General features: G+C 37.6%; 1 protein-coding gene across 4 annotated transcripts in view; it reads left to right on the top strand.

The window, feature by feature from the left end:
• Window positions 1-17,187, top strand: part of SCAPER (S-phase cyclin A associated protein in the ER) — a 600,702-nt gene that overhangs the window by 90,036 nt on the left and 493,479 nt on the right. For all 4 annotated transcript variants that reach the window (XM_037833320.1, XM_037833321.1, XM_037833318.1 and 1 more), the window contains exon 5: window positions 1,285-1,482. In XM_037833320.1, the coding sequence (XP_037689248.1) occupies window positions 1,285-1,482 (198 nt within the window). The remainder of the gene's footprint in view (window positions 1-1,284; window positions 1,483-17,187) is intronic.

Genomic DNA, 17,187 nt, shown 5'->3' with positions numbered 1-17,187 from the left:
ATTGTACACTTTGGATGATTGTATGGTATGTGAATATATCTTAATAAAATTGAATAAAAAATTTTTATTGCTTGAATGTTGGTAAAGTGATTGATGGCCTTTCCCATCGTGACTGAGAATTTGGGTCTGTCAGATAAAATATTTGCTAATTTTTGTTTGCCAAATATGACATTCCTCCCTTGACTGCAGAGAACTCCACCTTAACCTTTTAGGCATGTGTGTGCATGTTGTTTGTTTATTTTTTGATGGTAATGGTTCTATATAAACCTAAGATTGTCTATAAAAGATATATGAGGTATGGCAATCAGTGTTATAATTGAAATCCTAGGTCTGAAACAAAACAGTGAGGGTGTTAGCCTCTGTTTCAGATATTCCCTACTTTGGGGCTCTTTCATTAAAAAGAAAAAAACAAATAACGACAAGAACAGCAAAAAAAACAAAAACCCAAACAAATCTGAGATTGCTTGTTGCTCTAACTGTACTAGGAGGTAAGTATTTAATTAATTTTTTTTTCCAGTTTAAGTAGCCACAGAGAAATAAACTGCTTCTTTGTATTTCTAGTGAGAAGCTTCAGGTTTGCCTTTTGAATTTAGGTCTTTAGATTAGTAAACTGAATGCTCTTGTTTTTGCTGGAATGAGTCTGGTATAATTTATACAACTGTAGGATATAACTTTGTATTTTCAAAGTCGACTTGAGCAAGTGAAGAAAGACTGGGTCATGTGAACACTAAAGTTATTTCATTTGATGGGTCTACTCTGCAGCTGATGCTTGTTTTTACTAATTCTTTCCATTTTCTTTTCTAGTAAATTGTTTCCTGTATATTAATTTTTACTTTTAGTGGGAAAATAGTTTAAAATAAAATTAAGAAATTGAATGTAACTGTAGTACATGCCATTTGTAAATGAAAAGAATATATTTGAACAATTTCAGAATGTCAGAAATTACTATTTATTGTTTGTGAGTATGTATAAACATGTCATATATGTGTTCCAGTTAATCACAAACAATTTTAGTGCTCCTTTTTGGCTAAGGGTTTATTCACTGTTGAAGTCATTCTCATATTCAATAAGAAGTATCTGAAATAAAAATTGACCTTATGAACCCACCTCTTTTGTTTAAGGTGAGAAGCTTTGTTTTGATGAACTCAGTGTGATATGATAGAAGCTGAAAAGAAGAATGTCTTGTTTCAAAGTATTTATTTTGAAAAATGTATTTTATACAAAAATCCAATCCCTGGAGATATTTTTATTTATATTTTTTCATGTTTTATTTTATTTCACCAGAACACTGCAGTAGACTGTAAAATAACATCATCTACAACTGGAGACAAACATTTTGATAAAAGTCCCACTAAAATAAGACACCCTCGGAAAATTGATCTAAGAGCTCGATATTGGGCATTTCTTTTTGACAATCTTCGCCGGGCAGTAGATGAAATCTATGTAACTTGTGAATCAGATCAGAGTGTGGTGGAATGTAAGGTAAGGTTTGCTTTGAGGCTTTGTAGTCTATTTGCATTCTCCAATTTTGGTACACCTGACTTTATTATTTACCTCACTTTTTAGTGTTAATAAATTCTCTGTATTTTTCCCTTCATTACCTCTTGTCAGAAGTTATTCTTTTGATCGGTACACTAAAATCAGCATTATCCTTCATGTGTTTCTTGAAAAGTGCCCTCCCACTACCTTTTGGTATTAACCTAAATATATATTTTTACATTCAGCAGAAGATTTGGTAGGAAGCTGCCTTGATACATAGTCTTGGGCAAAAGGATCAAGGGACACACCCACACACATATTTGTATGTGTGCATGTGTATATTTTATATATATATGTATATACATCTCTCTTATCTGCATTCTCCATTGGTGGCTGTAGGTGGCACTAGTGAGATTTTGACATTCTTTAGTTTCATGTTTAATGTCTTTAATTGGACATTGCTCCCTTTCCGCTGAGATAGTTATCACTCTCCTAATTCACTCCGGTCAGAGGAAAGTGAGATTGATGGCTAACCGTAAATAATCCTGGGTGGGATTGGGATGTCATTGAAAGGTGTGTTTTCTAATTTTAGATAACTTGGTATTTGTAGTAGGATATTAAACAGACACACCACAGAGTCTGTCTCTAAAAATCCACTAAAAAGACTGGCCTTTTAGTAAATAGAAATTATATACTATGTTACTTTATATTGAATAAGATTATGTCAAAAAATACCAGAGTGATACATCATATAGTAATATTAAAGAGGAAGTGTCTTATGTTTCTACATTGAACATAGTTGAGAACCCTGGAATTCATTACTTAACCTTTGAAATATGTGAAGGAGCAAAGAAAAGTTATATATTGAGACAGCATCTGCATTTCTTCTTAAATTGTAAACAGCCATTTCCAAGTTAGTTTCAGACTAACTTGAAGATATGATTCCTCAGAAGCAGGTTTCAGAATGAACCAAATTCATATCAATATCACCCAAATTCATGGTTTGGTTGTCACAATTAATATTCATTTCTGTCAGGATGTGAAAACATTTTATGTTTTAAGAAAATATTTTTATGTAAAATCAGATTCTTAGAATATAATGAGTCAGCATGTTGTGGTAGAAGGCACTACTGGACTTTGTTTGGGGCTATGGATTGCAGGACTAGAAAATCTCTAGGGTATCCTTGCAGAGTCTTTGATTTTGTGATTAAAAATAACAAAGAGGTTGACAAAGAAGATATGCAAATAGCCAGTAAACACATGAAACAATTCTCAGCATCATTAGCCATCAGGGATATGGAAATCAAAACTATAATGAGATACCACTTCACACTCACTAGGATGGCTGTTTTTAAAAAAAGAAAAATAGCAAGTGTTGGAGAGGAAAAAAAGAACCCTTGTACATTGCTTGTGGGAATGTAAATTGGTACAGCCACTGTGGAATAGTTTGGTGATTTCTCAGAACGTTAAACATAGAATTACCATATGATCCAGCAATTCCACTTCTAGTTATATGCCCAAAATAATTAAAAGTAAGGACTCAAACAGACATTTGTACACCAGTGTTCATAGCAGCATTTTTCACAATAGCCAAAAAGTGGAAACAACCCAGTGTCCGTCAAAAGATGAAAGAATAAACAAAATTTGGTATATATATACAATTGAATATTATTCAGCCTTAATAAGGAATGAAGTTCTGATATATTCTACAAGGTGATTGAACCATGAAGACATATTTAATGAAGTAGGCCAGACACAAAAGAACAAATATATTATTCTACTTACATGAAATCCCTAGAATAAGCAAATACATAGAGATAGGAAATGCAGAGATAGGTTACCAGGAGGTGGTGGTGGGGAATGGGAAGTTATTTGCTTAATGATTGCAGAGTTTTCTGTTTGAGTTGATGAAAAAGCTTTGTTAATGGATGGTAGTTATGATAGCACAACATTGTGAATTTAATTAGCATCATTTAGTTGTACACATGAAAGTGGTTAAAATGGAAAATTTTGTGTTGTATGTATGTTACCACAATAAAAGTAAAAAAAGGAATTCCTAAAAAAGTAAATGAACAAAAGGTTGCCAGAAAAAATAAAATTGTATTGTGTACTTCTTATAGTAGAAAGACTGACCAGTTGCATTCATGTCTTTTTCTGATGAGCAGAAGCTATTGCATCTGTCTGTGATACTGCATTTCAAGGAAAGAAGACATGGACATAGGACAGTATGGCTTTTATTTCTGGCTCTGTCACTCATTCACCCAAAGCTTTGTGGAAATTTAGTACTAATAGAAATGTGTTGTATAAATTGTAGAACAGAAAAATAGGGAAGGTTTCAGCAGTGAGGGGAGAAGACATGTGTTCTCCTTTCCTTATACTGTGCCAAAATGCTCAGAGGCTCATGTTAAGGAAAAGAAATCTGGGAGCTTAGAAGTTATTTTCATACTCAGCTTTACCCTTCTCCATTTAGGACTTACAGGTGAGATTATAAACAGATGCAATTTGATATTTGGTCTAAGCATATGCGGAGTATATAATAACTTACAGTTCCTTTTGTTTTTGTTTTTCTCTGTTCATTGTCTGTTCCAGTTTGCTAATGCTGCCTTTTTGCAAAACACCAGAAATGGATTGGTTTTTATGAAGGGGGTTTATTTGGTACAGAGTTACAGTCTTAAGGCCATAAAGTGTCTTAAGTAAGGCCTCAATAACAGGGTACCTTCACTGAAGGATGGCCATTGGCATCTGGAAAACCTCTGTTAGCTCGGAACACATGTGGCTGGCATCTGCTTGTTCCCAGGTTGTGTTTCAAAATGGCGTTCTCCAAAATGTTGCTCTTGGGGTGTTTTGTCCTCTATTAACTAAAGCTCTTCAAAATGTCACTCTCAGTTGCTCTCCAAGATGTCACTCACAGCTGCCCTGCTCCTTCTGTCTGTGAACTCCTTTATACGAATCCAGTGTTCCAAATAACACCCACCCTGAATGGGCAGGATAACACCTCCATGGAAATTATCCAGTCGAACTTTTCACTCACAGTTGATTGAGTCACATCTCCATGGAAACAATCAAAGGATTCCAATCTAATCAACATTAATACGTCTGCTTCCACAAGACTGCATCAAAGAACATGGAGTTTTGGGGGACATAATACATCCAAACTGGGACATCATCAAAACATTTCTATCCGTTATCTCATTTGGTTAGTACCTTTTTGAGACAGAGAACCCAGGAGTTTTCCTCATATTTGCAAGTGTATGCACTGACAGGATTTATCACTGTTGTGATTTTTGTGTAAAATGCAGTTAGTAATATCTGCATTATATAACACATATGATAATTCTAAAATGATGGTATGAGGTACATTTCCTCTTTGCTTGGGATTGCTGACCAGAGCCCACCCCTGTGATTGAAAGAGACTAAATTCCTCTGTTTCTGAGTCTGAAGAAGTGCTTATTATGACATCAGCCACATCACTGCATGACTTGCTAAGAAGTGGCGTTCTAGCAAAACTATACTCTAACTATCACTTCTGCATCTTCCCTGTCCCCTTACTAGGTGAGCTAGAGCGTGGGCTAGGAGAAGATTGCTTTTTGGGGAGAACAGTTAATGAAGTGATGGCCATCTCCTTTGCTGGAGTAGCCCATGCCAGTCGGTCTTGAAGGGATTATAGGAAAATGTTCCTGTGAAGGAGATGGGATGGGAGTTCTCAGTGATCAAGTAACAAGGACCTCAGTGAGTCTTAGAGTTTATGTGAGTCAAGGAGCATGGTCATTGGTGAAGATACTGGAGTCACTGGGGCTTCCTAGGGGACACTTGGCTAGGTGAGTATATACAAAACTGATGGAGTTGGGGCAGATACTGAATGGGGCAGAGGGAGCCAGGGTGAACCTGAGGAGACCAAGAAAACCACATATGCCATCCATGCAGAGATCACCTCCTACTACAGACATCGGTAGGGGCCACTGACCTCAGACTGAATTAGAGAAAGACCTGGGATACATCTTCTCCTGGCAACACTTGACTCTGTTGGCAGTCAACATTATTTGAGCTCCTAGAGAAGGAGCCAATCTATCATTAATAGCTAGTAAGCTCTTGTAAGTAGGATATTGCTTTGTTCCGCACAGCTGCCACTTACGGCAGAGGACACATTTATGAATGTAAGAGAGGGAGAAGCAGGGAAGCACAAGATTGAGGAAGGGAAGGGAGATCCAGTGTGAGAGCAAGCCATGCTCCTCCCCTCCACAGGCATCTTTTAGTTCTTACTTGTGCTAATGAGTCAGGTCCTCCATAGATGGGATTTAAAAGCTATGCTTTGATAAATTGAGTGTGACTGACAATTGTGTAGTTTCAGTGTGCATACTCAGGAGGATTCAACTGAGTACTTGTGGGGAAAGTATAAAAATATTGTATGTTTATATCTTAATAAGTTGAAGCTGAGAATTTAGCTAGTTAAATAAGCATGCCATAGAAAGAAAATAAACTTTATAATTGGAAAAAAGGATGGAGATGGAGAAAGAGGAATATAGGTTCAGAAACAGAGAAGGATAATCACAGAGGTAGGAAGAGAACCAGGTGAATAAGAATGTCCTGAAAGCCATGGAAGGAGTAGTACTGTAGGGGTCAAAACTGAGTGCATTTGAGAGAAAGCCTTTTCAGTTTGGCATCCAAGAGGAACAAGAACAGATGGGATCAAGATGGAGATTTGTGGTAAGAATTTGAAATTCCACCTGATGGGTTCTTTGCCCTATTTATTTTTGAAAAGTAGGAGGTTTGAAGAAAGGAGAAAAAATCTGAAAAAATAGTGATGGAGAGTGGAAGGGCTGACTTAGAGAAATCACAGAATTGCCCAGGAGCCTTCGAGGTCACAGTTGAGACTGGAGTCTTCTCTTTCCTGTATCTTCACATATTTCCTTATTAGATTCTTCTCTCATCAGCATTTAATATGCTTATTTCTCTTCCATTCTAAAAAGAAATAAATCTCCCAAACCTACCTGTACTTTACTTATCCTTTCAGCTGTCCATACTTTTCTTTTCCCTTTCTTAGCCAAGTTTCTTGGAAGAGTTTTCTACATTTGCTGCCTTCATTTCCTTTTCTTCCATGTACTTGTCAGTCCACTCCAACCTGGTATCACTTATCAGTCCATTTAAAAAGCTCTTATTAAGTTTGCTGGTCTCCTCTGTATTGTTAAGTCCAGTGGATGTTTTTCAGTCCCTTCCTTGATCTCTGATGAGTATTCTACGGTGTTGACCACTTCCCTCTTCTTACAACATTCTCTTCCATTGGCTTTCATGGAACACTCTCTGCTGGTTTTCCTCTTCCTATGTTGGCTGCTATTTTTGCATCTCCTTTATTGGCTTTTTCTTTTCCACCCAAACTTTACATGTTGGGAGATCATTAAAGTTCATATTAGGCCACCTTCTTTTCTTACTTAATACTTTTCTCTGCAGTTTCCCTCAGGCCATGGCTTCATTTACTATTCATTTCTTGGTGATTCTCAAATTTATATCTAGCCTACAGCTCTCTTCTTATTTTCAGACCTGTAAATCCAGGTTGCCTGGTTGGCACCTCTACTTGGATATCTCACAAGCATTTTAAACTGACATATATAAAACTAAGTTCATGATCTCTTCTTTCTGCCTCAAACCTGGAAATGTGTTTTCTTCCCTGAATGGAAGATCCTACCTCCACCTAGTTTTCCATGTTTGAAACTTTGGAGATATCCTTAGTTCTCCCTTCACCTCACCTCTGCCACTGTCCAATGAATCATCTCCTTTCAGAATAACCTCCTGACTCTTTCCAGTCCATCCATTTTTCTCATTCTCCACTGCTATCATCCCAGTCCAGGCTGCGATTATAAAATGTCTAGATTACAACTGAGGCCTAACAGAACTCCCTGTGTTCTTCCAATCAATTCTCCACACTATAGGTAGAATGAGTGTTAAAAAATGCAAATATGATTATTTCATTCCTCCTCAAAAGCTTCTGTTTGCTGTGATGGTCAAAATTTTCAGTATGGCCTTCAAGTCTTAAGTAACTTGATCCATGGATACCTCATTTCGCATCACACTTTCTTTCATCTTTCTGCTTCATCTGAATCAGTCTTCTTTTAGTTTCTCAAACACACCATGAACTCGTTTGTCTCCAGGCCTTTCTATATTCTGATTTTTCTGCCCAGAATACACTCCCGCTTCTTCTCCTCACTGCCTCCCCCATCCCTTTTACCTAACTGTCTCCTATTCATAATTTAGGTCTCAGCTTAAGTGCCCTTCCTCAAGAGAGCCTATCCTGACATTGCAGACTAGATCAGGTGCCCTTAATATACTGTTACAACATATACTTATCCTTAGCATCACTAATCACAATTGAAATTAAATAATTGTATATTTAATTGTTTAATGTGTATCTCTCTTGTTAGACATTGAGCTCTAAGAGAACAAAAATGAGACTCTCTTGTTTACCCCTTCTTTTTTAGTGCCTGGTAGTGGTACTGGAACATAGTACATGCTCAGTAAATAGGTGTTGAATGGTGTCTGAAGCCATAGGAATACATATACATTTTTAGTCTCCACAATTTTGTGGTTCACACACCTGTCCACTCACCCCATCTGTAGTAATACTTAGTAGCCAGTAGCATGCCAATAAAGCACAAAGATGGTGGTAAATGGATTACCCTTCAGTTGCAATTTTTTAGGCAAACACATTGAAATTTCAGTGGAGTAAAGGAGTTGAAGAGGGTGAGTGTAGCTGGAGTAAACAACTGTGGAATCTAAGCTGGGTGCGGAAGGAGATGACTATGGGAGGAGTCTGATAGACAAGGAGAAAGTCAGAAAGCTAGTGTTTGCAAATATTGCTTGGACATGGTGGGAGTGGGTACAGTAGAGTCTCTGTAGATAAAAAGTGATTTATTTTATTTTTAGATTCTCCAAATACTCATTTTTTGTTTTACCACTTTGATTTGTCAGATACTGAGAATTTTAAAGTCTCCCACTGTAATGATTTGTATATATTATGTCCCCCAGAAAAAGCCATGTTCTTTGATGCAATGTTATGGGGGCAGACATGTTAGTGGGGATTAAGTTGGACCATTTGGATTAGGTTGTTTCCATGGAAACACCCAACGGTGGGTGATAACTCTAGATAATTTCCATGGAGTTGTGGCCCCGCCCATTTACCATGGACTTGATGAGTTTACTGGAGCACTATGTAGGCTCAGACAGAAGGAGCGGGCTTGCTACAGCCAAGAGGGACACTTTGAAGAATGCACAGGAACTGAGAGAGGAGCTGCAGATGAGAGACAGTTTGAAGACAGCCGTTGAAAGCAGACTTTTGCTTTGGAGAAGCTAAGAGAGGACAAACACCCTGAGAGCAACCAAGAGTGACATTTTTGAGGAACTGCAGCCTAGAGAGGAACGTCTTGGGAGAAAGCCATTTTGAAACCAGAACTTGGAGCAGATGTCAGCCATGTGCCTTCCCAGCTAACAGAGGTTTTCTGGACACCGTTGGCCATCCTCCAGTGAAGGTACCTGATTGTTGATGTGTTACCTTGGACATTTTATGGCCTTAAGACTGTAACAGTGTAACCAAATAAACCCCATTTGTAAAAGCCGATGCATCTCTGGTGTTTTGCATGCTGGCAGCATTAGCAAACTAGAACACCCGCTATTACTGCAATTTCTTCCCTGTCTCTGAATTTCTAAGACTTTTTTGCCATATACATTTTGCTGCCTTGTTATTAGTTATATAAAGGGTCACATGAGTTATATTTTCACTGTGAGCTTTACATTTTCCCAGTAGAAAAAAAATGATCCTTTTGTCTGTTTAATGCTTTTCACCATGAATTCTATTTTGTCTAACCTTAATGTTACAATCTCTCTTTTTATGTTTGATTTGCTTGTTTTACCTTAGTTGGTATAGACATTTGTTATATCTATATCTGTATCTATATCTATATTCAGCACCAGGATAGCAGCCTAACAGCTCACAAAAGCAGTTAACAGACTAGGTTCAGTTACCTCACTAAAGTATTGCATTGATTAATATCTTTTCCTCTATGTCTATCTGGTCTTTCTTGCTTTATTCTAGTTATTTATTCTTTGCTGTGTGTAGTAGTCAGGATTCTCTTGGGAAACAGAACCTACAGGAGGTACTGTAAATACTATGAGATTTTTATAACAATTGTCTCACGCTAACTGTGAGGAGGATGCACAAGTTCAAATTCCATAGGGCAGGCTGCAAGCTGGGAACTCCGAGGAATTCCCCAGGATAAACTGGCTGGGTGAAGTAGAGATGGGAATTTTCTCTTCTGACTGCTGAAATCATCACTTCTCTTTTCAAGGCCTTCAAATGATTGGATAAGACTTCTCTCATTGTTGAAAGCAACCTCCTCAGCTGATTGTGATCTGCCATAGATGCAGTCAACTTAGTGATGATTTAAGTCCACAAAATATCCTCACAGTGACAATCGAACGAGTGCTTGCTTGACCGAACAAGTAGACACCAAAACCTGGCCAAGTTGACACATGAACTTAACCATCGCACTGGGTTTCATATATTGTAGGCTCACTCTAAAATGTTGCTGTTTGGTTGAATAAATAATCTTTTTCTATTGATATAATATTTCCCTAAATTTTTTATGATTGAGTGTTTGAGTTGTAGAGATAAATGAGCTGTCATTTTGTTTAGTCTATTTAACATGACACTTAATTGATGATCTCCTGGTTGACATCTCTTTGTTTCTTGTACCTGGTTCTCACATACATCATCAATAGAGCATAGTTTGCTTTTTTTTTTCCCCTTTGTGTATTTGGAGTTACTTAATAATTTGATCCCAGAATTACCGTGTCATAAATACTATCAAGGTTAGTCATACCTGACTTATTTGGGCTAAAACCGTGGCCTAGTTCCTAGGAGTAGCGTCAGAGAATTTCACACCATACTTTTCATTTTAAACTATTTTTCCGGATTTCCTGATTTCTGCTAACGAAACCACTATTCTCCCAGTCATTCATGTTCGTCTTGTCAACTGCAAAGTTCCTAGCTGTTCATCCTTTGCGTATTTTTCTTTTTTTCATTCACAAATCCCCTCTCCTACTGTCAATACCAGTGCCTTGCAAAGACTCATTCTCTGTTGAACATTTCCTTGTCCTTTTGGGTGTGTCCTCCTCTGGTTTTTACAGTCCTCCTTACCAGTGACCAATCTTTCTAAAGTACAGTTCTGATCATATTATTCCTTTGTTATAAAACTTTTATTGGTTCTATGTTGATAGCCTTCTGAATCCAGAATAGACTCATCATTTTGGTTTTTAAAATATTTTCTTATTTGGTCTTCATTGAATTTTCTAGGCTTGTCATAATCAGTGCCAAGCTGCCAGCATACTCTTATAGAGTTCAGAATTACAGAAGAGTTCTGTACAGAAGAGCAACTAAGTCCTCAGGATCCATTCCCAATTCCAGCACTGTTAAGAATTTGAGAGGCTTTAGGTTTCCAACTGGGCTCAGTTTATTAAAAAAGGATTTAGTGTCTCTCATTTGGGAACTGGGAAAATGCAACAGAATAAAATAATCTGTGCCTTCAGACTGTTAGATCTCTAGTGGCCATAGGTTATCTGTTGCTTTTAGATGAAGAGAAGGAAGAGGGTAGGTTGTTGGAAAGTGTTTGTTCGTTCAAGACAGCTTGGGGCAAGAATAGTAACCAAAGAGTGAAATTCAGCACCACTTGGTTTTATTTTGTAAAATTCAATTTGTGACATAATTGTATTTTAGGGACCTCTCTTGGGTATGCCTTTCTATATATTTCTTTCTTAGATGTGAGTTTTGAATGAAGTTCAGAGAAATGTATGTAATTTGAACACTGTTGTATTAAACATTGGTGTATCTTCATATTGGGATTAGAGAAATATGGATCTGAGGAAACTACCATTTCGGTTTCATGAAAACTCTTGATTTGAGTTTCCGGTTACTGTGTTTTGAAAAAAGTTATTGTTTGGGATTTCTAAGAATTAAGGGTCATGACAACTGTTTCTAGAGTGTAGCTGTTTTGCCGTATTGATGGGATATGTATTTGAGGGATTTGAAAACCTTGTGAGAAGCAAATAATGGGAAAAAATAGATCCCAGGACTGAAGGAAGAATCTAAATAAGATTTTTTTTTACTCAGCCCCTAGATTCTTACAAACCATTTGTTTTACATTTTTCAAAGTTCACATTAGTGGTAGCATATAATATTTCTCTTTCTGTGCCTGGCTTATTTCGCTCAGCATTATGTCTTCAAGGTTCATCCATGTTGTCATATGTTTCACCAGATCGTTCCTTCTTACTGCCGCGTAGTATTCCATCGTGTGTATATACCACATTTTATTTATCCACTCATCTGTTGAAGGACATTTGGGTTGTTTCCATCTCTTGGCAATTGTGAATAATGCTGCTATGGACATTAGCGTGCAGATATCTGTTCGTGTCACTGCTTTCCGATCTTCCGGGTAGATACCAAGAAGTGCAATCGCTGGATCGAACGGTAACTCTATATCTAGTTTTCTAAGGAACTGCCAGACTGACTTCCAGAGTGGCTGAACCATTATACAGTCCCACCAACAATGAATAAGAGTTCCAATTTCTCCACATCCCCTCCAGCATTTGTAGTTTCCTGTTTGTTTAATGGCAGCCATTCTAATCGGTGTTAGATGGTATCTCATTGTGGTCTTAATTTGCATCTCTCTAATAGCTAGTGAAGCTGAACATTTTTTCATGTGTTTCTTGGCCATTTGTATTTCCTCTTCAGAGAAGTGTCTTTTCATATCTTTTGCCCATTTTATAACTGGGCTGTCTGTACTATTATCATTGAGTTGTAGGATTTCTTTATATATGCAAGATATCAGTCTTTTGTCAGATACATGGTTTCCAAAAATTTTTTCCCATTGAGTTGGCTGCCTCTTTACCTTTTTGAGAAATTCCTTTGAGGTGCAGAAACTTCTAAGCTTGAGGAGTTCCCATTTATCTATTTTTTCTTTTGTTGCCTGTGCTTTGGGTGTAAACTCTAGGAAGTGTCCGCCTAATACAAGGTCTTGAAGATGTTTTCCTACATTATCTTCTAGGAGTTTTATGGTACTTTCTTTTATATTGAGATCTTTGGTCCATTTTGAGTTAATTTTTGTGTAGGGTGTGAGGTAGGGGTCCTCTTTCATTCTTTTGGATATGGATATCCAACTCTCCCAGCCCCATTTGTTGAAAAGACCATTATGACTCAGTTCAGTGACTTTGGGGGCCTTATCAAAGATCAGTCGGCCACAGATCTGGGGGTCTATCTCTGAATTCTCAATTCGATTCCATTGATCTATATGTCTGTCTTTGTGCCAGTACCATGCTGTTTTGACAACTGTGGCTTTATAATAAGCTTCAAAGTCAGGGAGTGTAAGTCCTCCCACTTCATTTTTCTATTTTAGAGTGTCTTTGGCAATTCGAGGCATCTTCCCTTTCCAAATAAATTTGATAACTAGCTTTTGCAAGTCTGCAAAGTAGGTTGTTGAAATTTTGATTGGGATTGCATTGAATCTGTAGATGAGTTTGGGTAGAACTGACATCTTAATGACATTTAGCCTTCCTGTCCATGAACATGGAATATTTTTCTATCTTTTAAGGTCCCCTTCTATTTCTTTTAGTAGAGTTACGTAGTTTTCTTTGTATAGGTCTTTTACATCTTTGGTTAAGTTTATTTCTAGGTACTTGATTTTTTTAGTTGCTATTGAAAATGGTATCTTTTTCTTGAGTGTCTCTTCAGTTTGTTCATGTCTAGCATATAGAAACATTACTGACTTACGTGCATTAATCTTGTATCCCGCTACTTTGCTAAATTTGTTTGTTAGCTCTAGTAGCTGTATCGTCGATTTCTCAGGGTTTTCCAGATATAAGATCATATCATCTGCAAACAATGACAGTTTTACTTCTTCTTTTCCAATTTGGATGCCTTTTATTTCTTTGTCTTGCTGGATTGCCCTGGTTAGCACTTCCAGCACAATGTTGAATAACAGTGGTGACAGCAGGCATCCTTGTCTCATTCCTGATCTTAGAGGGAAGGCTTTCAGTCTCTCACCATTGAGTACTATGCTGGCTGTGGGTTTTTCATATATGCTCTTTATCATATTGAGGAAGTTTCCTTCAATTACTACCTTTTGAAATGTTTTTATCAAAAACGGATGTTGGATTTTGTCAAATGCTTTTTCAGCATCTATTGAGATGATCAATTGATTTTTCCCTTTTGACTTGTTAATGTGTTGTAATACATTGATTGATTTTCTTATGTTGAACCATCCTTGCATGCCTGGAATGAACCCCACTTGGTCATGGTGTATGATTTTTTTAATGTGTCGTTGGATTCGATTTGCAAGTATTTTCTTGAGGATTTTTGCATCTATATTCATTAGGGAGATTGGCCAGTAGTTTTCCTTTTTTGTAGCATCTTTGCCTGGTTTTGGTATTAGATTGATGTTAGCTTCATAAAATGAGTTAGGTAGTGTTCCATTTTCTTCAATGTTTTGAAAGAGTTTGAGTAAGATTGGTGTCAGTTCTTTCTGGAAAGTTTGGTAGAATTCCGCTGTGAAGCCATCTGGCCCTGGGCATTTATTTGTGGGAAGATTTTTGATGACTGGATCTCTTTGCTTGTGATGGGTTGATTGAGCTCTTCTGTTTCTTCTCTGGTCAGTCTAGGTTGTTCATATGTTTCCAGGAAATTGTCCATTTCCTCTACATTATCTAGTTTGTTGCCATACAGTTGTTCATAGTATCCTCTTATAATTTTTTTTTTAATTTCTTCAGGATCTGCAGTTATGTCACCTTTTTCATTCATTATTTTGTTTATATGGGTCTTCTCTTTTTTTGATTTTTGTCAGTCTAGCTAGGGGCTTGTCAATCTTGTTGATCTTCTCAAAGAACCAACTTTTGGTGATATTTATCCTCTCTATTGTTTTTTTTGTTCTCTATGTCATTTATTTCTGCTTTAATCCTTGTGATTTCTTTTCTTCTACTTGGTTTAGGATTGGTTTGCTGTTCATTTTCTAGCTTCTGCTGTTGATCCATTAGTTCTTTGATTTTGGCTCTTTCTTCCTTTTTAATATATGTGTTTAGTGCTATAAATTTCCCCCTCAGCACTGCTTTTGCTGCATCCCATAAGTTTTGGTACGTTGTGTTCTCATTTTCATTCATCTCTATATATTTAGCAATTTCTCTTGCTGTTTCTTCTTTAACCCACTGATTGTTTAGGAGTGTGTTGTTTAACCTCCAGGTGTTTGTGAATTTTCTAAGTCTCTGATGGTTATTGACCTCTAATTGTATTCCACTGTGTTCAGAGAATGTGCTTTGAATAATTTCAATCTTTTTAAATTTATTGAGGCTTGTTTTATGTCCCAGCATATGATCTATTCTGGAGAAAGTTCCGTGAGCACTAGAAAAGTATGTGTTTCCTGGTGATTTGGGATGTAATGTTCTGTATATGTCTGTTAAATCTAATTCATTTATCAGATTGTTTAGGTTTTCAATTTCCTTATTGGTCTTCTGTCTGGTTGATCTGTCTATAGGAGAGAGTGATGTGTTGAAGTCTCCCACAGTTATTGTGGAAACATCAATTGCTTCCTTTAGTTTTGCCAGTGTTTCGCTCATGTATTTTGTGGCACCTTGATTGGTTGCATAGACATTTACGATTGTTATTTCTTCTTGCTGAATTGCCCCTTATATTAGTATGTAGTGGCCTTCTTTGTCTCTCAAAACATCCCTGCATTTGAAGTCTATTTTATCTGAGATTAATATTGCTATACCTGCTTTCTTTTGGCTGTAGCTTGCATGAAATATTTTCTTCCATCCTTTCACTTTCAATTTCTTTGTGTCCCTGTGTCTAAGATGAGTCTCTTGTAAGCAACATATTGATAGTTCATTTTTTTTGATCCATTCTGCGAATCTATATCTTTTAATTGGGGAGTTTAATCCATTTACATTCAACGTTATAACCGTAAAGGCATTTCTTGAATCAGCCATCTTATCCTTTGTTTTATGTTTGTCATATATATTTTTCCCATCTCTCTATTAATATCCTTTATTGTACCCATACCGAATCTCTTTAGTACTGAACCTTTCTCCAAGTCTCTCTGTCCTGTCTTTGTTTCTCTGTCTGTAGGGCTCCCTTGAGTATCTCCAGTAGGGCAGGTCTCTTGTTAGCAAATTCTCTCAGCATTTGTTTGTCTGTGAAAAATTTAAGCTCTCCCTCAAATTTGAAGGAGAGCTTTGCTGGATAAAGTATTCTTGGCTGGAAATTTTTCTCACTCAGAATTTTAAATATATCGTGGCACTGCCTTCTCGCCTCCATGGTGGCTGCTGAGTAGTCACTACTTAGTCTTATGCTGTTTCCTTTGTATGTGGTGACTTGCTTTTCTCTTGCTGCTTTCAGAACTTGCTCCTTTTCTTTCGTGTTTGACAGTGTGATCAGAATATGTCTCGCTGTGGGTTTATTTGGATTTATTCTATCTGGGGTTTGCTGAGCATTTATGATTTGTGTATTTATGTTTAGAAGATTTGGAAAGTTTTCCCCAACAATTTCTTTGAACACTCTTCCTAGACCTTTACCCTTTTCTTCCCCTTCTGGAACACCAATGAGTCTTATATTTGCACGTTTTATATTATCTATCATATCCCTGAGGTCCGTTTCGATTTGTTCAATTTTTTTCCCCATTCTTTCTTTTATGCTTTCATTTTCCATTCTGTCATCTTTGAGGTCACTGATTCGTTGTTCAGCTTCCTCTAGTCTTGTACTATGAGTGTCCAGAATCTTTTTAATTTGGTCAACAGTTTCTTTAATTTCCATAAGATCATCTATTTTTTTATTTAGTCTTGCAATGTCTTCTTTATGCTGTTCTAGGGTCTTCTTGATCTCCTTTGTATCCCGTACTATGGTCTCATTGTTCATCTTTAGTTCTTTGAGTAGCTGCTCTAGGTGCTGTGTCTCTTCTGATCTTTTGATTTGGGTGCTTGGGCTTGGGTTATCCATATCGTCTGGTTTTTTCATATGCTTTATAATTTTCTGTTGTTTTTGGCCTCGTGGCATTTGCTGAACTTGATAGGGTTCTTTTAGGATTTGTAGACCTATTGAAGTCCTTATCTCTAATTTATCAGATCTACAGCTTCGTGGAGTACACTTTCTCTAACTAACCAGCAGGTGGCGTCCACGAGCCACCTGTTCTCCACAAGCCAGTTCTCCCCTGCTTAGCCTTTTTGGTGAGTGGGGGAGTGAGTCTTGTGGGGTCCAATTGGTGTACCAAGCTTGCGTGTGTAGTTGGTGTTGCCTGCCCTGTATATGGGGCCTGTTTCTGGGCAGTCAGGGAGAGGGGGGTGGCTCTAACAATCAAATCTCCCTGGTGATCCTGGAGTTTTAAAGCTGCTGCAATAGTCTAATCCTTCAGTTCAGTCCTGCCACAGTTTGTCTCTGCCACTGACCCACAAGTCCTTGTTATTGGCGTATGGCTCCTGAGACTTGCGAGTGGGTCCCTCTTCCAGGCCATGCACCCCCTGGTCCTCTGTTGAGGGATGACTGTGCTATGTCATAGGTGAGTGCCGTCCCCCCAGGGTGGTTCTGGGCTGCTGGGCTGTGTAGGGAGGCTCCCAGTCTGCTGAAATGATGGCTAAATGGGGCTTTGTTAATTCACACTGCTCCACCTTCCCAACTCTGGGGCAATC

The sequence above is a fragment of the Choloepus didactylus genome, chromosome 4 (assembly GCF_015220235.1).
Source record: "Choloepus didactylus isolate mChoDid1 chromosome 4, mChoDid1.pri, whole genome shotgun sequence".
NCBI lineage: Eukaryota > Metazoa > Chordata > Mammalia > Pilosa > Megalonychidae > Choloepus > Choloepus didactylus.
This window is presented reverse-complemented; position numbering and strand designations above follow the sequence as displayed.